Below are 22,450 nucleotides of genomic sequence, written 5' to 3' on the forward strand. Positions count from 1 at the left end.
GGCTAGTAACTACCGTACTGGACAGCGCACCGGTGAGAGGTAGTTTTAAGGCCCAGACGACAAGACCCACACACCTAGTGCTACCACCCCTAGAATTCATAACAGTAAGTGTCACTGTCCTCCAGTTAAATTAGGAGTCAAGAAGAAATTTTCCTTAGAGCCAAAAAAGCTGAAATGAATCAGTAAATACAATTAGAACTAGTCTCACTGCTTAGCAATATCAAAACCTACAGCACTATGTAAAAATAATCAGTCTTACCTGTCAAAAGCAGGTGCATTGGCTTCAAACCCCCTTGACATACGAACACGATGAGATCCCACCTAAGATAAGAAAAATATGTGTAACCATACCAAAAGCCAACATGTAGACAAAAGAAATATTGTTTACAGTATGTAACAATGCATTTGCTAAACACCCAGTAGTGAGCTGAGTGATTGCCATTCATGATATTCTTTAAAAAACAAGTTCTAGGAGGTTCTCATCCCTTTTATTTTTTAAAACACAACCTCACAAAAAAAGAACTAGAAGTTAGACCATTATGAAACACTTGTAAACTAACAAGGATTCTTATTTATGTAAGATATTTTTAAGAGTGCTTTCACATACATTACCTTGTTTTAAGCTCAAATTACGTGCCCTTCATATGTCAACCGATATTGCCATTTGGGCAATAAAAAACCGAATACAGCCAAGTGAATAAACTTGTCCTCTCAGGGCAACAGCATTCATTTCAAAAAAGATTCGCATGACAATTCAGGCCTCCTGACAAAAATTCCTACTCTTCCGGGCTGCCGACAAGTGCAATGTCTACATATTCTTTTTTTCTCTGTTATGCTGAATACTCTGTTCACTCCTCCCTCACCCAAAGATCCTACAAATTAAAAATATTGTTCCTGGAAAAACAGACTTTCCAAGTCAATCTCTCAGGCACACAACTACAGTTACAGCACATTTTGCAGAATCAGAAAATCTGGGTTAAGAGAATTAAACAAGATGGAAAATAACTAGCGATTGTGTTTTGTTACAGTTTTTCTTTTCTCCTATAGGAAAGCAACAGAGAGATGAGGCAGAATTGAGAAAGGTATAACAGATGCCAAGAAGATGTACAGCAGTGAGACCAGATTCCTTCCCTGAATTTCACTTTTAAACATTTCCCTGAGACTTTGGGATCAAAGTTCCCCAGAATTCGTTCTTGCTAATCTGTGAACAAAGTGACTTTAAAGGCAGCGTGGGAGGAGGGCTGCCAAATCAGTCATGCAGTTGGACAAATAAAACTAGAAAATAAGCACTAATATGCCCATCCAATTCAGTTCAAAACTGAATTAACAGTATTATCATCCACTCAGCATTACCCCTCCTGATCTGATGAGACAACTGAATGACTGTCCTGAGAAATCAGTGGATTCTCTCTTTAGTGCTTTTTATTCTTAGTAAGAAATTGATTAGCCAAATGTCACATCTATATTCCATTTCATTTTCTAGTGCTTAACAGACTGCATAAAATCTTAAATTTTGAAAGATGTGTGCTCCAGGACTTTAAGCATTTTAGGCGGCAGAAAACTTTCTCTTTGGAGTCCTCTCAGGTAATTGCCTATACTATAAAAGTTCAAGACTTAGCATTTTGTTTATTCATTAACATTTATCTTGCACAGTACCCTCAACTGTTAAGAAGGTGAAAAAAATACAAGTTTTCTCATGTTTTTTAGGTAACGGCTGTGCTGGTTCCCTACTGTCTGCTCCCCAACGCATATACACAATTAGCTACACATCATAACACTTACAGCAATCTGTTGGTTAGACTAGACTAGGTTTTATTACCCAATGTTAAAAAAAAATTCTATAATAAAAAAGTTATGTCAATGGTGATAAAAGTTTTAAGGCTTTAAATAACCATAAATTTACCCCATTAAAAAAAAAAGTTACATCAAAGGTATTTTTAGAAAACCATTTCATTGGGTGGTATGGAACATCATCTTCTGACAATAGTATTGCTTCGTGTTCACATACTTCTGAAACTTCAATTCAACCAAATATTCAATGTGCCACACCACGCCAGGCATAAATCTCATGATGCTTACCATTTTTAAGACTAATATAGGCTATAATATAATGTAATGATATAGTATCAGAGGAACACTACAAATTATAAATGCTAAATACCTTCAAAAAAAGGAAATCATAAGTAAAATGAGTGAGTTGCCAGCACTTGAAATATCACTCTTACCTGGGCAGCACCTTATGACAACTCTTATGATGCCTCGAACTAATTGATACTGATGTTTATCTTTTCCATAAAAGGCCTGTCTCCCCAAACAGATTGCAAGCTCTCTCTGAAGCATCACTACAGTCTTTGAATTTCTCATAGGATACAAGACTATATACACCTAATGTGTACAGAATAATACACGTTTAGAAGAACTTAAGGATTTCATGAAGAGATCAGTGTGGAGGAGTGACCGGAATCCATTCCACGAGATCTGAGTCGGCTACTGAAGGACAACAAACCTTCGTTTGGGGAGCAGAGGATTCTTGCTAGAAACAGCCAGGCATGAAGCCAGATAAGTAGAGGAAGCCAGAACACGAAGAAACGGGTGCACAGATCTGCTGAGTGAAATAGATCAAAAGTGGTAAGAATGGCCAGAAAGCAGGGAGGAGACCAGTTAGAAAACTGTGAGAATCTTCCAGGCAAGAAGGAATTATGAAGACCTTAACTGAGATGACAGGAGTGGAGATGAAAAGAAAGAGAAAGTCCCAAGACCTAGGAGAAAGCTGGGGCTAAGCGTCACAGGGCCGCCTTGCTGGCTCAGGACTGGCCGCTGGAGCAGGCAGGGCTGGATACGCCGCAAGGGCGGCAGGAAAGGATCCAGTACAGCACAAGTTCTCTAATTTGAGTGGTTAACTTAACCACTCAAATTAAAATGCAGATTCCTGGCCCAATTCCAAAAGATTCTTTTTTTGAATCTTTTCAAAAAGATTCAAGTTGATTCAAGTTGCATCTTTCAAAAAGATTCAAGTGAAGTTGAGGCCATGAATCTGCATTTTAAAATCACTTCCAAAGATTCCTTTAAAATATTTTAAGAACCTGAGAGGAATTATTCATGGACGAAAAGAGGTAGAACAAGGGACAACTGCCTGAGGATTCTCTGTCTGTGACTTGTGAAGTGCGACATCTCACTAGGCAACACTAACTTCAAGGATTCCCAACAATAAATTCCAGTCCCGAGAACACACAGGACACCTAACGACCATTTACAGCCACCCTAAGTCAAAAGTCCTTATTTGTCTTCTATGAGAAAATGAACTTGGGGTCTTGATATTTTTATTTTTTTAAAAGCAATATCTATTATTTTCATTCCTCTATTCCTACTCTTTTAGAATGGTGGGGAAATGATAAAAGATACTCATGAAACGGATCCATCCCTGTTCAAAGAAAGGCTGGCTTTAAAAACTACTAAGCTAAATAACTGGGAACTACTGACCCAATCCTCAACCCAACCTGAGACAACAGGCCAGCTCAGTGATGATTTGGCAGAACTGCTGGACTGCCTTGATGTCTCAAAAATCACTATCTCCATCAAGAAAGGCACGATTTAAAAATCTGTAGTTTTCAGCCCATAATCAAATGACATTATCCAGCCAGACTACTTGTGTGGACAGGCCCCAGAACACAGAAGGAAGCCGGAAGGAAGTCCCACCCCAGGAGGATCCCTCAGTGTAACTACTCAGGATCCAACCTTACTGAATAGCCAAACACTGTAATTCTGGACTTCCTAATAACACAGAAAGCAGGTAAACAGAGGGCTTATAAATAGGCTATTACAATCTCTTATACTAGCCTGTCTCTAGAGCAAAAGCATTTACCTTGCATCAAAACAGGGTTTTAGAAATTTCTTAAAGCAAATATTCCAAACACCCTCCTCTGGTCACAAAAAGTTTGGAGAAGTGGGGTAGGGCGGGTATTCTTTCCCAAGAGAGACTTGGGGAGCAATGTATCTATTTAAGTTACGCCTATATGCCAAAGATAAAACCCACATGAGTTAAACTGGTCTTAACGAGAACTCAGGAATTTTAGCAAAGCAGCACAAGTATTAATCCTTGTTAATTCTTAGCCTGTCTTGAATAAACTGCCTTACTGAAAAGGTTCAAGTGGTCTGCAATTCTCCTCCACAATAACCATCCTAGAATAAGAGAGATACAACTGTGAACTAAATGGAGGCAAGATTTTTTTTTTTTCTGTTTTCTCAATACTGTAGACTGAGGCACAAAATTTACTACACATTATATACCAGAAGCCTAAAATGAATATAATTTAACACTTTCAGAACTAAACATGTTTGAGTAAAAATAAAATGCAAAATCACACTACTATTATGTATTATGTATTATGATCTTATGATCTTAGGTGAAAAAAAATCTTACATTTAATCAACAAAGGAAAGTTTAGGAAAAAAAGATCAGAAAGCAAAACAGAGAACATATTCAAGATGACAAGTCACTACAAATTACAAAGTAAAATTTCAGTAGCAGATATATTCTTATTAACAACAATAGCTAACCCTTACCTAGTGCTGACTGTGTGTGCCAGTTACTATTCTAAGCACTTTCCATTTCATCCTCATAAGAACCCTAAGACCTAAGAAGTAGGAACTACTAATATTATTCCCATGTTACAGATAAGAAACCTGAGACACAAAGGGGTTAAATCACTTGTCCAAGATCACAAAACTAGTAGTGGTAAGTAAGGGCTCAAACTGAGAAGTCTGGTTTCAGAAGCTTTGTTTTAACTACTACATTTTTCTACCTACAGAGACTAAATTGTTATACACTAAGATACTGAGATAGTAAGCACAGAAACACTTTGAAAATCAGTGTGCCATGAAAACGTCAAAATTTTAATATTAAATATGGGAGCTGAATTTCTATGGATATTTAAAAGAACATTAAAGGAAAAAATAACTAGAACAATTCCAGGACCTCTGTACTTGGATCCTCATTTATGGATCTAGCTAACATTATTAGACTGAGTAGTAGAACTATCAAATGAACTGATAAACTATCCTGAAACTTTAGAAAATATGGAAAGTTCTCAAGAGAAAAAACACCTGAATGTCAAAACGCATACCTGCAACCCTGGTTGCTCCCAGAACAATGGGACAGACCCCCGGATTTGTATGAAGGAAGAAACACAGTCATCTAAGTACACAACCTACAGAGAAAAATAATGGGTAAAATGTTTCCACAGACGAAGCTGTTACCTCTACAGCAAACGACAAGTTTCCTAACTTCTAGTGCACGCCAGTTATATCTCATGACCAATCTCTCATATACAAACGATCCTAACAAAATATCCAATAGGCCACTAAATAAGTTGGATTCTTTTTTCAACTAGTGATAGTTCTTCTATATACATTAACCAAGAAAATCGTGACTATAGAAGCATAAGAATTACAACTTTTAAAAAGGAATTCCTTTTGAATTTCAATATTTTATACATACACCTTCAGAGTTCATTTTTTTTCTTTAGCTTTTTCTATTTTTCAAAAACTAATTTGAAGATCTGAAATGGACCGGGGGCATCGCCTGAATTTACAATTACATAGTTTCATAGTCAAAAATATTATAACTTTTCATTTTAATGGTACTACATACCTAGCTTTAAGAGTTGGGTTTGACTTAATTTCATCAAAACACACTTTTCTTAAGCTGTCTGGCTCTATAATTGAGGATTTTAAATTCAATACTAAAACGTATGACACTGGCAATGCCATGCTGATTAGCAAAAAGTTTTGTTACTTACTTGAAGAGCCATGGCTAAATAAGTTTGTTTTTGGGAATCCTCTCTTAAGGCTAATAAGTAGCCAAGAACAACCATAAAACGACATTACAGATGTCGAAATGAGTTCTGAATCAATAAAAATCTGTTATCGTACTATTCTCTGTGCCCCTCCCCTAATACATGAATTAAGCAATATAAACATATACCTGTTCTGTTTCTACAAAATTGGCGACGTGACCATCATCATTTGTTCCCCGGACATTGAACCTGGTCCCAGCTCGTTCACAGCTTAGCCTGGAAACGAGGCAAGCCTTTGCCTGTTTATGAGCAGCATAAATTGTTCTGACTTCTACTCCGCCACACATGAGGCGTAATAACCAGTCATCGCAATTCACACCATAGTGCTTGAGATGCAAGTGCAAAGACTGATTCCTAACAGAAAAAGAAGTAATTGCATTAGCGTAATGAGCACTGGACGACTCACAGCGTACATTTCAAAATGTTGCTCCTGGAACATGCACATTAAAAGGCACCAAAAATAAATCAATTCATTTACATTTACTATGGCAGGGATTGGAAGATAGGGCTACAAAATGAGATCCTTGGACATGTGATCTATGGTCCATAGAAAAGCAGCATACATTCTATGTTTTTAGAATCTGGGCCCCATTTCTGTTATGTCTTTATTCATAATGTATTTATCACTTGTTCCAAAAAAGGGTTTCATACACACATCCCCACCCTACTTTAGAAGGCTCTACTTAAGGCTTGACTTTTATAAGGCTCCATTTTAATTAATTTAAGTTTAAACAGCCCGAAGGGCTAGTGGTTACCGTATTAATGCATGTCTAGAGTTTTCCACTGCTCCAAATACTTTTACATTCTAGATAACGGATGGGGCCTGGTTGCCAAACTTTTTTGGGGCAAAGAGTTTTGTTCAAACGAACACGCAGAAGCCTGGTGATCAGGAAACATAAAAGCAGAGTTGCTACGGCTAAAGCAGGGCTGAGGGGCTGGGGTCCTGCCACGCCGGCCATCTTCTCATCCTGCTGACCACCTCAGGGGCTCTGTCCAAACCTTATTCCTCCAACAGCAAACACGTGAAGCTCCTCACCAACCTACCACCAAAGCAAATATACTGTTGTGAAGAAAAACTTTCTATCTGGTACTTTCAGATAAAAAGGTGCCTTACAAAAGTGAAGTTTCTAGAATACTGAAGCTTAGTTCTCTGAGTTTTAAAACTACCAATCTAAGCGGAAATCTTTAAGTGCTTTGCACTATCTTGTTGTCTTAAGAGGTATAAAAACAATGTCACAGCATTTTCTTGACGCCTTAGGGCCATTAATACCAAGAATACACAGCAACGCGGCTGGAGCAGTTGTCCCCAACCCCCTCCTCAAGTGACAGCTGTAGGAGAGAGAAAACAGGTGGTGGCCACATGCAGCCCTGGGAAACCAGCTACAACCCCAGCCCTTCTCACCCGCTCAGGAAAGCATACTGGAATGGCGATGAGTAGTAGGATTACTCGGAGGATAACATTAAATCCAATGACCGCCATTAATTTCAAAAGAGGACGTAAGCTTCCACGCTTACTATTATCTACATTGATCTGAGGCAAAGCTCAAACTGTGACCCAGTCTGTCCAGACACCACAGCTGAGGCCCCTGTCCTAGCAGAGGTCCCCCATTTAAATAGGAGCGGGATCCATACATTTGTTCAGGTAGAGTTTCTCCCTCTGCTGTCAGTCTTCATTTTTCTTTGCAGTCAATGCCTTGCTGTTTTGATTGTTTAAATTTACACCTGACTCTCGACTGGCAGCAGCCTCAAATCTCCAATGGAGGAAGTTGCTACTCTCTGGCTACAAAACTTACTTGGCTGTATCCTGGAAAATACTCCTACTAATAAGCTGTAAGGGTAGCACAATGAGTTCTAAGAGCTTTCGTTTTTCTATACTAAGTGAAGCTCCAGTATCCAATCCTTAGCAAAACTGTAGAAACTGTAAAACGAGCAAAACTCACCTTTGGCATTTCAGCGTCCCCTTCGCTCAGCCTGTCTCCTGCTGGATAAACCCTTCAATCTGTTATCTAAATTTGCCCCAACTCTAGCCATAATTGAATGAAAGGATACATGAATTATTCCCACTGATTAAACTTAGTGATGTTCTGGACTGCTGACCATTCAGCCAATGCATCTGCACCTGCCTGGACTTCTAATTATGGCAGGAAAACTTTTCTCTCTCAATCAAGGAAATTTTGGGTAAGAATGAGCAGGGGGGAAAAAGGTAAGGATAGCTGCCCTAAGTCCAGCTGCAACACCGTTACCTTTTGCAGAATCTTCAATGTCTCTTCCATCAGAAAAGTGTAGGGCTGACACAAGCAGACAGGACTCCGTCCACTCATCTGTCCCACTGACCTCCCCACCACACCCCACCCCCTGACTACAGTGCTCCAAAGCCCTTTTCACTCTGCCCTCTCTGCTCCCCCATGCCACTCCTCTGGGCCAAGATACTTCCATGTGATCTACAAGGTGACCAAGCTATTGCTCTGAAGTTAGCTTCCTGTCCTAAGGTTGTTGACTTTAAGCCCTCTAACACCCAGGGCCTTCTCCAGGACCATAATGGCAGATAGCGAAAGTGGGAGGGAAAGTATACAGGAGGAAACACCCTGAATCTGAACTACTGAGGGAGACCGAGAGCAGAGAGGCCCGGACTTTGGCCTTATAACATAAGTAAACAAATGAAATAAAATTTGTCCGTTGTGTTAAGGAAAAAAGTCAACATCGATGCTGACTGTGGACAAGAGAACAGCTATACTAGAAATCTGGTCTGCTCCAGTAAAGTGGTACTAATTACAGTCATGTGGGCCCTGCCCCCATTAGTGCTTACTTACAATACAGCACACTTACGCATAATCGTGAAACATGGCACAGTTACATATTTTATTATGGTAAGTTTTATTAAGTCTTATTTTATTACAGTACTAAACTTTATCCCAGCGTACTACTTCCTCGTAGTCGGTTGCTCTTGAATCAAGATCATCTACTTACAACCTTAAAATTAAAAATAATAAGGGAATGTGGGCTTAGAAAGGCAATGCTGCCAGAGACAAGACCTCAAAACTAAGAACAGTGGATGTGAGTAACGCAATTGTATTACAATTAATTCGTTCCTAATTTTAAAATAAATATTTTAAATATATGTCTGAAATGGAAGGTCAGTCTAGATCAGGGAGAGTAAATGGGTTTCACATCACATGACAACTTTTAAAAAATGACAGTGGATGCCTGCTATGCTCTGCTGAGGATACTGCAGCAGGAAAGAGCGGTGTGCTCAATGGGCAATGCCCACTGCTGCTATCTCTGGAAATAACTGTTCAACCTTCTATGTTGCACAGCACGTGATTACAAAGGGAGAAATGTAATATGAACTCACCAGAAAAATCTATTATCGGTTGTATGTTCTTGCATGCTACGATGGGCATTAAGACTCAGATCCAAACTGACTCCAGATGCAGACCATGCGAAATAGAAGTTTCCTGAATTCAACACTTTTCGCACTTCTGAAACGCGATCCTCATCTGAAGAATCGATTCGTAGTGATATAAATTCAGTGGAAGTAACTCGGAAAACTTCAGATTCTTGAATTTTTCCAACAGACATACATCCAGTGACAAGGACCAGATAATGTAACATAGTATCACCTGCAAAAACCAAAGACTTTAATTGGATGAAAAGTCCCAATGTTTTTTAAGCTATTCAAAGTTTCTTCCGCCTTCCTTCTTGTGTCTCCATGTTTGAAAATCTGGCCTTGTGGTTATTTTAAGTTTATCATAGACATGTTTAAGTTCACAACTAGATTTTGGCAAAAGTTAGGGGAAAAAATCCTTGTTTAGATACATTCAGTATAATGAAGCATTTAAACATTAACAGAATAATCTCACATTTATGAAACTGTTCCTCTACTTAATTGAAGGGCATGCAAGATTTATCAAATTAAAAAAATATATATGCGTTATCTTCCCTACCTTTCCTTTAAGACTGTTAGGAAGTTCAGACAAGACAATGAATGTGAGAGTTCTGTGTAAATGGTAAGGTTGAAAAAATGGCACATAAATGTGAGCTGCTGCTGCTGCTATGTGGACAAAAAGTCCTTGGAAACAATTTATAAAGCAATTTGGCTTATAAAAAACTCAGGGATTTTTTCATCTAGTTTTGACAAAAATTCTGTGCAATGGGTATGAAGGTGGAATTCAGCAGTGGTGTACTTTGGTTTTTTTGTTTGTTTTAATTCATTAATTAATCTTATTTTTGGCTGTATTGGGTCTTTGTTGCTCTGCACGGGCTTTCTCTAGTTGCGGTGAGCAGGGGTTACTCTTCATTGCAGCGTGCGGGCTTCTCACTGCGGTGCCTTCTCTTGTTGCGGAGCACGGGCTCTAGGCACGCAGGCTTCAGTAGTTGCGGCTTGCAGGCTCCAGAGCGCAGGCTCAGTAGTTGTGGCACACGGGCTTAGTTGCTCCGCGGCATGTGGGATATTCCCGGACCAGGGCTCAAACCCGTGTCCCCTGCATTGGCAGGCGGATTCTTAACCACCAGCAGTGGTGTACTTTGAACGTGGGCTTTAACGTAGGCAGAAGCACCCTGCGCCTTGGCTCCTCCACTACTTATTATCCAGACCAACTTCACTGTGTTAACATAACCAACCTGAGATATCCACCCTTAGAAAATAAGATTAAAATAAATCTCACTGGACTGCGAGGATGACCCAAGACAGTATTAGCTAAGAGCTAGGCACAGCACTTTACACGTGATAGATTCAAAACATATGGCAAATCTCCATTTGATAGACCAGAGCTCCTCAAAGTATGCCCCATGAACCAGTTCACAGGTACCAGTTCATGGTGAGAAAAGGTGCTTCTCCTAGAACAGAAAATGGTATCACTAAGTTTACCATTTGGTTTCGCTGACTTCTTTTTTTCTCCATAGTAAGACTTTATCAATGAAGGAAGCCATGTGTTGATTTGCACGATGGTGCTGGCTTCTCTTCTCATCCAGACCAATAACAAAACAGTTTATGGAACGTAACCAGTCCTTGGGCCACGCTCCGAGTCACACCGTTATAGAATCATAAAGGTTACTTTGCAGCCCATGGTGACACTAGGTAGCAGACACAGGCTCGACTGAGACCTTTTGAATACAAAGCAGATGTCTTTTCCACTATAAACCAGGGAAATCAGTGTGTGGTTCCCACTAAGACATCTTTTCCTAAATGCACTGAAACAAGGAAAAAGGGCAATGCCCTGATTTTCTCTTTTGACAACTGATACCAGTCTCTTAAAAGTGTTCAAATAGGACACTGTCTCTGGAACTTAAAATCACAAGAGCACCAGCATGTAGCATGCCTTTTCGGGCAAGAAGCATTATCTCAAGATTAGCTTAATTAAGGTTTAAAAGCTGTTACCACACTTATAGCTCAGATATAGAGTCTGAAATAGATGTCTCTCTCAAATCCTTAGAATTACAAAAACAGAAATGAAAAAAATAGATCAATTATATCGACTACTTACCAAGATTTAATCGTAAAACACCTAAAAGTCCATAGGCATCGAGAACTTTGGAGTATGTACTCTTGATTGCTTCTTTTTCTGCTGATGCTATAAAAATCAATCAATCAATAAATAAAAGTTTTAGGGTAAGAAAAAGGACCTGAAACATCAGATTCTATTTAGCTATAAAGCCAGAGTTTCAAGCAAAAATGTCCAAATCTAAACCTGATATTCTTAACATAAATGCATCGCATAAAAGATTTTTTCAAACCAGTAAATTAACAGTTTTTCCCAAAGAATTAACAAGTTACTCCAGCCCCATCTATTCCCTAATCCATCCTCTCCTAAAGATCTGAAGTACTACCTTTAACAATATTCGTATGTTTTGGAGGTTGCTTTTGAATTTTCTTCTCTGTTCCACTGATCTGTTCACCTACTCTAATACCAGGAACACTCTCTGTTATGATATCCCCTATAGGACAACACCCAACTCCTTAACAAAGAGTCTTCCAGAATCTGGCCTCAACATACCCTTTCTGCTTCATTCTTCATAACTCTCCTCTCCTTCCCACCCCCTGCATCTTAGGCTCCAATCATATTAAACTATCACTATGGCCCAAGCATGGTCTTTTACATTTCTGCACCTTTGCACAGCGATCTGGCTTTCTGCCTGAAAGACTCTATACCCAACCTTTGCCTCTTGGCAAAATTCTATTCACCCTATAAAAACACAGGCACAAAATCACTTTCTGGAAACCTTTCTTTACTCCTCCAGGCACAGGTCTTTCACAGAGCTCCCTCTTCACGCTGCCCAAACATTTAAAATATACTCATTGCTTGTCCTTCTCATTAGCCAGCCTGCTCCTTGAAGGCAGGAATTCTGTCCTATTCATCCTTTCATCCCTAACACTTAGAACAGTGCTTGACGCACAAAAGGCTACTAACGTTTAAATAATGAAAGCTAATGGCAATACTTGACCACAGAGTCTAGCAGGGGGGAAATCGTCATTCTGGCCTTTGTCTGGATTTATTTCTCCTGCTATGAAGTTAATGTTATCTGCTAATGAATATAACGCACAGAATAATTTCCCTAGGACAGGCTGTTGTGGTTATTCTATTCAGAAAAAACAAAACAAAACAAACAAAAAAACAAATCCTGAAGCTTTAAAGGAAAATGCCTAGTTCCTAGCAAATACACTTATTAAAAATTGAACACAGAACCAAAGAAACATAAACCACAGCTAGTAACTCAATGGACGAGTACAAATACTACATTCTAAGGTCTACAAATCTGGAAAGGTATGAGCCTCTTTCTCATTCTATCCTTTCCCTTCCAGTTCTTTTCTTCTTTACTGCCTTCCCTTATCCACTCCCTACCCACAACCCACCAACTCACCTCTTAGCTGACTGGTTTACTCCTCATTTACCTCTTATCTCTTGCACTTACCCCTTTTCCCTTTCCCCATTCCTCTATGATCTGTACATGAACGATAGTATGTTATAAATTCTAATAAATTACATTCTGATACAGAATTATAGTACATTTTTAAAATTTATTTATTTATTTATGGCTGCGTTGGGTCTTCATTGCTGCGCGCGGGCTTTTCTCTAGTTGAGGCAAGCGGGGTCTACTCTTTTATTTTTTTTGCGGTACGCAGGCCTCTCACTGCTGTGGCCTCTCCCGTTGCAGAGCACAGTCTCCGGACACGCAGGCTCAGCTGCCATGGCTCACAGGCCCAGCCACTCCGCGGCATGTGGGATCTTCCCGGACCGGGGCACGAACCTGTGTCCCCTGCAACGGCAGGCGGACTCTCAACCACTGTGCCACCAGGGAAGCCCGCGGGGTCTACTCTTCATTGCAGTGCATGGGCTTCTCATTGCGGTGGCTTCTCTTGTTGCGAAGCATGGGCTCTAGGCACATGGGCTTCAGTAGTTGTGGTCTGCAGCCTCAGCAGTTGTGGCTCGCGGGCTCTAGAGTACAGGCTCAGTAGTTGTGGCACATGGGCTTAGTTGCTCTGCGGCATGTGGGATCTTCCCAGACCAGGACTTGAACCCGTGTGTCCTGCATTGGCAGGCAGATTCTTAACCACTGCACCACCAGGGAAGTCCCTCTCTGTCGACCTTTATGGCCAACAAAATGGCTATCTTCTCAGTCTACTGCTTTCCTAATATCCCATAGTACTCTGCATTAGAGCTCTTTTCCTTTGTTTTGAAGCTCTTCTCCAGGGTTCTACAGACCAGCTCACTTTCTCTGCCTGCCTCACCTCTTTTCAGACCATCTACTCTTATGCTTCTTCCTAGTTATCCCATTTCTGCCTTCGAATGAGCTGTGCTCTGCTAGCTGGCAGCACAGGCCTTATAAGACTGAAGGACTCAGTCACTCAATTAGCCGATACTGTCACAATTTTCTAGTATGTTCATTATTAGGGGTAGGTCTTTATCTTTATCAAACCACCCAGTATGAAGTTAAGGAGTGAGGAAGATTTCACCAAGCCACTGAAGTTACGGGGATTTGAACTTCATTCTGCATTCCTAGAGTTCCTATGATTATTACTGCACTATATATTTAGGAACAGTTACTCCTAACATTCAGTGACAAGGAACACAGCTAGAAAACATCACAACATAAATTTTAATATTTTATAAAGAAAAACAGGAACTTCTTCCCCTAAATACTGCCTTGTTCAGAGTACCACATGTACAAAAGCAAACCTTAGAGAGGCTTGCTATCTCTGATGACAGAAGGCATGGCTTCCAGGGCAAATACTATTCCAGAGTTTTACAGGTTACATGTTACATGCATTTCAAATACTATCACTGGTAGAATAATATAGACATTACTAGATGTATCTATCAGTTTAGCAGCAACCAGTTGGGTTCCAATACCAGCAGCTAGTAAGGGTTAAAAAGAAAATATATTTTTAATATTAAGTCATCACCTTCCCTTAGAAAAGAGAAAGTCATTTTATAACAAATTATCCTGCAACAAAATGTTCTCTCTCTAATAATGCATAATAATTACCTTTTCATTAACTGTGCTCCAAACATATGAATCTACCATGTCTTCCAGGCCCAAAGAAGACCCATCTATTAGACTGTCACCTGATACAAACATGCAGACAAATGTCATGTTGCCTGGTTATTTGTGCTCTTGTATTATATTCTGAGGCTCAAGAAACAGGACACATTTAAACACACAATTTAAACTAAAGTGCATATTCTTAGATAAAAGTATGCTAAAAGAAAAAAAAAAAAGATTCAAAGAATAGATGAGATTTCATCTTCCCTGCCAGGAATTTTTTTGGTTTCCCCTCAAAATATTAAATGAAAAATTTAAATGATTTTTTTAGAGTGACGAATATTATTTTAGCTGAGGTACTTGTATATTGTTTCTGTGATGATCACGACAGTAGCTAACTAGTTACTGGGCTAGGTATTTTTCATGTGTTATTCAATTTCCACAAGCACCCCATGAGCAGAATTGTGACTACTTCCACTTGACATGAGGAAACAGGCTTAGAGAGATTACTAAGTTGCTACTAACCTGTTTAAGCTTAAACAGAGTCAGAGAATGCAGCTTCATGAGGGAAGGGGCTTTGTCTAGCTCGCCGTCCTATCCCCGGTGACCTAGCTCAGTGCCTGGCACCCAGGAGGGGTTCAGTAATTTATGTTCAATGAACTGGTGAATGCAATTTCAGAGCCATACGAACGTTTATCTCTAGACACTTCCAATTTCATAAAAGAAAACCAAGTGTTTTCTTCTTAAATATTTTTATTTAAGGACTGCAGATGATTACCTATTTTTCCATTTACGCTTCAAAGGTTTGGGGTGGATGGAAGGAGGTCCTTTGCAGGCTGTGAGAGTCTAGGTAGAGTAAGAAGGGTGGCCCTGTTCATGGAGTTGAAGCCAGAGGTGGGGAAAGAAAGCATCCACTTGGGGGGAGGAGCAGCCGGGCAGGAGATGAAGTCTGAGTGAGGAGGGTGGTGTCCATCCAGAGACAGTAGGAGTGGCCTGGCACAGGATGAGAAGGCAGGGTGCACTGGAGGGAGCCCCAGGCAGGGTGCTGGAGCCCCACTGGGGTGAAGAAGGCAGCCACACGGTGGAGGAGGCTGCAGCGGCAACAGGAGAGTGGTTATGCACAGGGGAATGATCAAAGACCACAGGAGTAGGCTTCTCACTGTCAGAGAAGGGAACTGCAAACATGGAAAGAGAGAAAACTAGAAAGGACACTGCAGTGCTGATCAGAATTGGAGTTACCAGTATGAACTCACAGTTTTCTAGTGAGACAGACTGACACAGATATAAATGGGTGGGTATAACTACGTATGCATATCATATACACTTACATGTTCTCCTTAGCTCTAGCCATTGACAGGACCACAACCAGCAATACTCCAATAACAAACAGCACACCTAGCACCCAGACCTTGCCTTCTAATACCATTCTCCACTAAAAGGAACTAGGACTCCTCGGACAGCTAATTCCAGGGGAAGGGCAGGGACAAGATGAGCCTATAACATGTTTTTGCACCAGAAAGTAAGGGAGTGTTCAAAGAATGATGGTGGCATGTTACAAAAATGCGGAAGCTGGCTTAAAGGGGCTTCTTTTACTGGTGAAATCTGGGACAATTTGAGCATCAAAATAAATTATAAGAGTAACAGATTACAACCCACTGAATAAACCCATAAACTGAAAGTTTGAAGAGCAATGGGACCATACATAATCTCAAAGTACCTCACCTCCAAACACTTATTAATTATAAAGGAAAAAAGAGCCAGCCAGAGACACCTGGCAGACACCACCTTAACCCAAGTAATCCAAGTGAACACCAACAGTAATGGGACAAGTCAAGATTGTGTCAACTGACAGGATACAATGAAAAGAACGCAGCAGCACTTCTGTAATATTCCTGCCAAGACAACCTCAATCTGAGCACGAGGAACCATAAGACAAACCCAGAGTGAGGGACATTCTACAAAACAATGAAGATGGCCTTCATCTTCAAAAGTTTTATGGTCATAAAGGTCAAAGACTGAGAAACTTTTCCGCATTTAAGGAGACTAAAGAGACATGATAACTAAATAAAATGCACAAAATTCAACTGGACCTTTTTTGCTACGAAAGACATTGTTGGGACAATTGATGAACTTAAATGGAGTCTGAGGATTAGACAGCAGTAAGGTACCAATGTTAATTTTTTGATGATTATATTGTAGTTATGTAGGTGAATACCTTTCTAGGAAATATGTAATAAAGTATTTGGGGGTGACAGGGTAACTTGTTGGCAACTTAGTAGTCTTAAATAGTTCAGAAAAAAAAAGTTCTTTTGTACTGAACTTCAACTTTTCCATATATTTGAAATTATTTAAAAATTAAAAAAATTTTTCTTAATGTAGCCAGTAAAAATAACTTTGAAAATACATGTGCATATGCCTAAGTTATGAAGCTTTTTTCTCTAAATGGCATGAAGATAAACTCTTATAATACCATTTTATTCCCTCCCCATATGTATTTTTTTAATTGGGGGAAAAAGATTCCCTTCTTTTATGAAACTCCATGAAATCCAGAGAAATATATGATTAGGAGGGATCTAATTAAATTATTATCCCATTTCTCTGGTAACTTAATTCTAGAAAATAATTTGAGATTCCTCCACTGTAAAAAGATTACTTAAAATAAGAAAGCCATGGGGGAAAAAAAAAAAAAAGAAAGCAAGCCATGGGACTTCCCTGGTGGCACCGTGGTTAAGAATCCACCTGCCAATGCAGGGACACAGGTTCGAGTCCTGGTCTGGGATGATCCCACATGCCGTGGAGCAACTAAGCCCGTGCGCCACGACTGAGCCTGCGCTCTAGAGCCCGCGAGCCACAACTACTGAAGCCCAGGCGCCTAGAGCCTGTGCTCCACAACAAAGACAAGCCACCACAATGAGAAGCCAAGGCACCGCAATGAAGAGAAGCCCCGCCCCCCCGGCTCACCGCAACTAGAGAAAGCCTGCGTGCAGTAACCAAGACCCAAGGCAGCCAAAAATAAATAATTTAAAAAAAGAAAGAAAGCCATAACACTTTAAAATAATGTGTATAACCTTTAGATAAAACACAGCATTTGTAACGACTTTACTCAATCCATCCCCATCTTTCTTCTTCCCTTAATACTCTCCCCTTGCATCCCAGGCCTTAGCCAAAATGAGTGACGTGTGCCCCTCCTACAGGCTCCATGTTCTTTCCCCTCCCTCCCCTCTTTCGCTGTTCACCACGTTCTTTCCATCCCGAACACTTGTTAGCCATCTTTGTGTTTCCAAATATTACCCATCTTTCAATACCTAACAAAAAATGCCACTTTCTTCCTGAAGTTTCCTCTGATTACTCTGGCTGGAAGGAAATCTTTCTTCTCTTTACTTTATGCCACAGACACTCGTCTACTAGTAGCAATAGAAACTAAGTCTTATTTCTTTATATCTCAACACGATGCCCACCTAACACAGTGACTCTAAACACTGCAGCTATTGATTAAGTATTCATCTAACAGACAAAAATAAATTGAGAGATTTTGGCACAAAAGGGAATGTTTCGTAAGTTTTAAAATAATACATAAGGGGACTTCCCTGGCAATCCAGTGGTTAGGACTCTGTGCTTTCACTGCAGGGGGCCTGGGTTCAATCCCTGGTTCAGGAACTAAGATCTCACAAGCCGCGCAGCACAGCCAAAAATAGTAGTAATAATAATTTTTTTTTTAAATAAAAAAAATTTGGGCTTCCCTGGTGGCGCAGTGGTTGGGAGTCCGCCTGCCGATGCAGGGGACGCGGGTGCATGCCCCGGTCCGGGAGGATCCCACGTGCCGCGGAGTGGCTGGGCCCGTGAGCCATGGCCGCTGGGCCTGCGTGTCCGGAGCCTGTGCTCCGCAACGGGAGAGGCCACAACAGTGAGAGGCCCGCGTACCGAAAAAAAAATAAATAAAAAATTTTTAAAAAAATTAAAAATTTAAAAAAACCTTAAAAATAAATAAATAAATAATGCATAAAAAGATAAACATTTTATCTTACTATTGACAGCATTTGAATGCCTTCATTATTGAAGTTTAACAGCTCCTCACAGTGACGTCATGTCTGTCCTGGGGTGTGAAGGTGAGGATGGGAAAATGGGCACTGTTAAATGACTGCTAACGAGGGTGTAAGCTGTGGAGTGTATAAAATGGCAGGGGGTGTGGAGAGCTCAGAGGAAACAACGAGCAGAAATGAAAGTTCAGGAAACGTGGTGATACGGAAGTTCAGGCTACTCACTCTCTTGTTAGTGCTGTCTTTCAATGTTATCTACTACGCTTTCCATGAGGGCAACAGACTGCTTTTTGAAAGAGAAGTGGGTTTTTTTCCTCCTTTTCATGTTGTTATTAAACAAACGAAACGCTAGGAAAAACAAATCTTTCTTTTTACAAGTGACTGATTTCTAACCACGGGTAGGTAGGAATAGCCAAGAAGCCCATTGTTTTAGGAGTCATTCTGAGCCGATCAAGATCTTGTGCAGTTCAGCTGAGGTAAGGAGGGCCACATGTCTTCAGCTCATTTGTTAAGCCCGGAAGGTAAGACAGAGCCTGGCTTCTGAAGTTACTGCTGTGACACCTCAGGCAACAACAGTAACTAACCTCCTCCTTATTTTCCTTATTTTAACTGGAAAAACTTTTCTTCTCATGTCACATTCAACACTATCTTTCATTCGTGCTTTAAATCTTAGTCATCAATCTAGTGCAAATGTGCATTTCCTGAGAACACAGAGCTATCTTAAGCATAAATTTATAATTATAGCTATATTTTTAACATATTCTCACATCATTAGAACTGATCATCTGAAGGGCCTCTGAATCTACTCCTAGTGAATATATGAATATGAATCAGGTCACAGAAAAGAATTTAAAGCAAAATAAAATATGTGCCATAAACATTTATTCTCAAAAAATATTTATGGATGAAATTAAATGATGTCCAGGGTTTACTTCAAAATAAACAGTGGTGGCGGGGGTGGGGGGGCAATAGCAGATAAGGGATATAGATAAACACAAGCGTCTGTGATTGGACTTCCCTGGTGGCGCAGTGGTTAAGAATCCGCCTGTCAATGCAGGGGACACGGGTTCGAGCCCTGGTCCAGGAAGATCCCACAGGCCGAGGAGCAACTAAGCCCGTGTGCCACAACTACTGAGTCTGCGCTCTAGAGCCTGCAAGCCACAACTACTGAGCCCGCACGCCACAACTACTAAAGCCTGCGCACCTAGAGCCCGTGCTCTTCAGCAAGAGAAGCCACCGCAATGAGAAGCCCACGCACCGCAACGAAGGGTAGCCCCTGCTCACCGCAACTAGAGAAAGCCTGTGCGCAGCAATGAAGACCCAACACAGACATAAATAAATAAATATATTTTTAAAAGTGTCTGTGATAATCGCTGAGGTTGGCTGGCAGATACATGGGAATCAATGACACTATTCTCTCTTTTTTGATGTCTGTTTGATATTTCCCCAGATAAAATTTATTCTGACAACATCCTTTGGTATCCTGGATAAATTCAGAGAGGAGAGAATACAAGATAACCTGGCCAGTCAGTGGAAGAGGACAGGCTACTGGGATTCTAAGTGATCCGAGAGGTATTTTCCTCCAAGTAGGCAAAAGTTCAATGGGCACTAGGACTTTTATAAACTTGAAAGGGAGCAATAAGTTCTACAGCCTTGAGAATGGCCCCATGGCCTGCTCTTCCCAAGTCTATCATATATTCATCAAATAACAGATATATAACAAATTGGGAAAGAAGCAGACTCGGCAATTATAGAATGGGGAGCCCAGGAAGGGTAAATATTGCTAATACTCTGTCACAAATGTTTTCCTTACATTCATCCTAAATAAATTAGCTTTCATATCCTCCTGTCAAACTTGTAGCTGGAAAATCATAAGCTTACCTTTACCTGTCATCACAGAAGTAGTTAAGAAGTCTTTAAAACTACATAAAGCCACAAGCTAGTGATATCCCACAACTTAATACAGACAACTTATTCATTATATTAGCTCTGTGCCTGTTTCAGAGTTGTTTAACTGAACAAATTGATGACTGAAGGCAGGCCTAATCTACATCTCCTATTTAAACTACAGTAAAGTAATGAAAATAGAAGGTATGGAGATTATCTGTTTATAGACTACAGAAAACACTCAGAGTATAAATATATCAATTGTTCTCTATCAAAATTTAACATACCTATTGTTCTCTATCACATTACTCAACATCTTTTTTTGCTGGACTGGCTTATTTTATAGCACTCTGTCATATGACACAGCTGGCATTACTCAGCATTGTTGGTGTTACACCCGCCCTTCTCAAATGAGAAGTTAAGGCAATTAAGAAACATAAGATCAGGCTACAGAAATTCAGATGAAAACATAATCATATACCTATGTCTTGATTTTCATGAGTTGTGTCTCTAAAATACAGGCTTATTAAACATAGGATAATTGCAACACGATGGTCACATCTGCCTTGCTAACTCTACCATCTGAATGGAAAGAAATAAAATTAACTTATTATCTAAGACATTCAGATAAATAAAAAGTCGTTTCTCTAAAAACCTAAATGGTATTTTGAAGATTAAATTTAAATGTAGATTTCTCTAACTTCTGATGAATTAACAATATTTCAAACTAAATAATTACGCTACCCACTGAAGGTCCTGCCATCCAAGGTCAACATTCTGCTGTGGCTCAAACCTTCCAGGTGGGAACAGACTGTCTTTCCTTAGCTGATGATACAGAAGACCAAGCTGAAGAAAGCCAGTAAGAATATGAAAACAAGTTAGCTGAAGAAAGCCAGTAAGAATATGATTACAAGTTAGCACAACCTTCCTAGAAACACAATTTGCCTGTGGTTGCATGCACCGCAGTTTGTGGCTGACTTATTTGCATGCAGGTACCGCTCTGGTGTAGAAGCAGAGAGCCTCTAGTCAGAGGATCCTTGAGATCGTGCAGTCCAAGCTACTCATTTTCAGAAGAAAAAGACTAGAGGTTAGGTGATTCGTCCAAGATCATATAACCAGCTGGTGGTAAAGACTCCTTCCATTTCATCACACATAAAGAGAAAATTATTTTAAAGGAAAAAGGTTTTCTTTGTATCAGTAAATAACTAAAATTCCAGCTGAAAGATACTCAGCTATCCAAATTAGTGTTCTATATAAACTGCACATCCCAATCTTGGCAACATTTCAAAATAAAAATAACCTTTCACTCATTTGTGCAACAAGTATTTACTGAATGCCTACCATATACCAGGATCCTGGCAAAGTTCTAGGAATAAAAAAAAGTCGGTGCCCCAATACCTTCCACTGGGAAGACAGGCATTATATAATCATACACCTGCAAAATTATGAATTATACTAAGTACAGTGATGGAGTTCCAACAGACTGCAACAGGAGGACCTAATCTAAAATTGTTTGTGGGGGACTGTGGTGGTTAGAATAGGCCTGCCTGCCTGCAGAAGTGACCTGTAAGTTGAAACCTGAAGAATAAACAGGAAGTTAGCCAAATTAAGAGTGCAGGTAAAAGTGTTCCAGACAACATCCACATGCCCTACGACCAGAAATTCCATTCCTAAGAAAATATCCAACAGAAATATGTATGTGTGTGCACCAAAAGACATGTAAAAGGATGTTCATACTAGTGTCATTTATAATAGGAAAAATTGTAAAGAAAGCAAATGTCAACAGAATAGTGGAATATTCATACAGTGGAATACTACATAGCAATGAAAATGAATAAACTACTGCTATACGCTACAACATGCATGATCTCCCATATTTAACACTGAATGAAAGAAGCTGGGCACAACAGGATACATATTGAATGATTCCATTTATGTTAAGTTGAAAACCAGATAAAACTAATCTATGAGGTAAGAAGTCAGGACAGTGATTATCTTTGCAGATCATGATGGAGATAATTGGAAAGGAACATGAGAGAATCTTCTGGAGAGCCAGCAATAATGTTCTATTCTCGACCTGGTAGTGGTAACATGAATATGTTCACTCTGTGATAAGTCAAGTCGAACATTTATCGTTTATATACTTTTCCACGTGTGCAAACAAGTTTATCTTTAAAAATAAAATCCTGA

At 39.9% G+C, this 22,450-nt stretch overlaps 1 protein-coding gene across 13 annotated transcripts in view; it reads right to left on the reverse strand.

Annotated features, from left to right (window-relative positions):
• Nucleotides 1-22,450, reverse strand: part of SYNJ1 (synaptojanin 1) — an 89,151-nt gene that overhangs the window by 54,183 nt on the left and 12,518 nt on the right. For all 13 annotated transcript variants that reach the window (XM_067739355.1, XM_067739353.1, XM_067739357.1 and 10 more), the window contains exons 3-7: nucleotides 11,339-11,425; nucleotides 9,208-9,475; nucleotides 5,984-6,209; nucleotides 5,124-5,207; nucleotides 260-321 (exon numbers count right to left, since the gene is read on the reverse strand). In XM_067739355.1, the coding sequence (XP_067595456.1) occupies nucleotides 260-321; nucleotides 5,124-5,207; nucleotides 5,984-6,209; nucleotides 9,208-9,475; nucleotides 11,339-11,425 (727 nt within the window). The remainder of the gene's footprint in view (nucleotides 1-259; nucleotides 322-5,123; nucleotides 5,208-5,983; nucleotides 6,210-9,207; nucleotides 9,476-11,338; nucleotides 11,426-22,450) is intronic.

The sequence above is a fragment of the Pseudorca crassidens genome, chromosome 5 (assembly GCF_039906515.1).
Source record: "Pseudorca crassidens isolate mPseCra1 chromosome 5, mPseCra1.hap1, whole genome shotgun sequence".
Lineage (NCBI taxonomy): Eukaryota > Metazoa > Chordata > Mammalia > Artiodactyla > Delphinidae > Pseudorca > Pseudorca crassidens.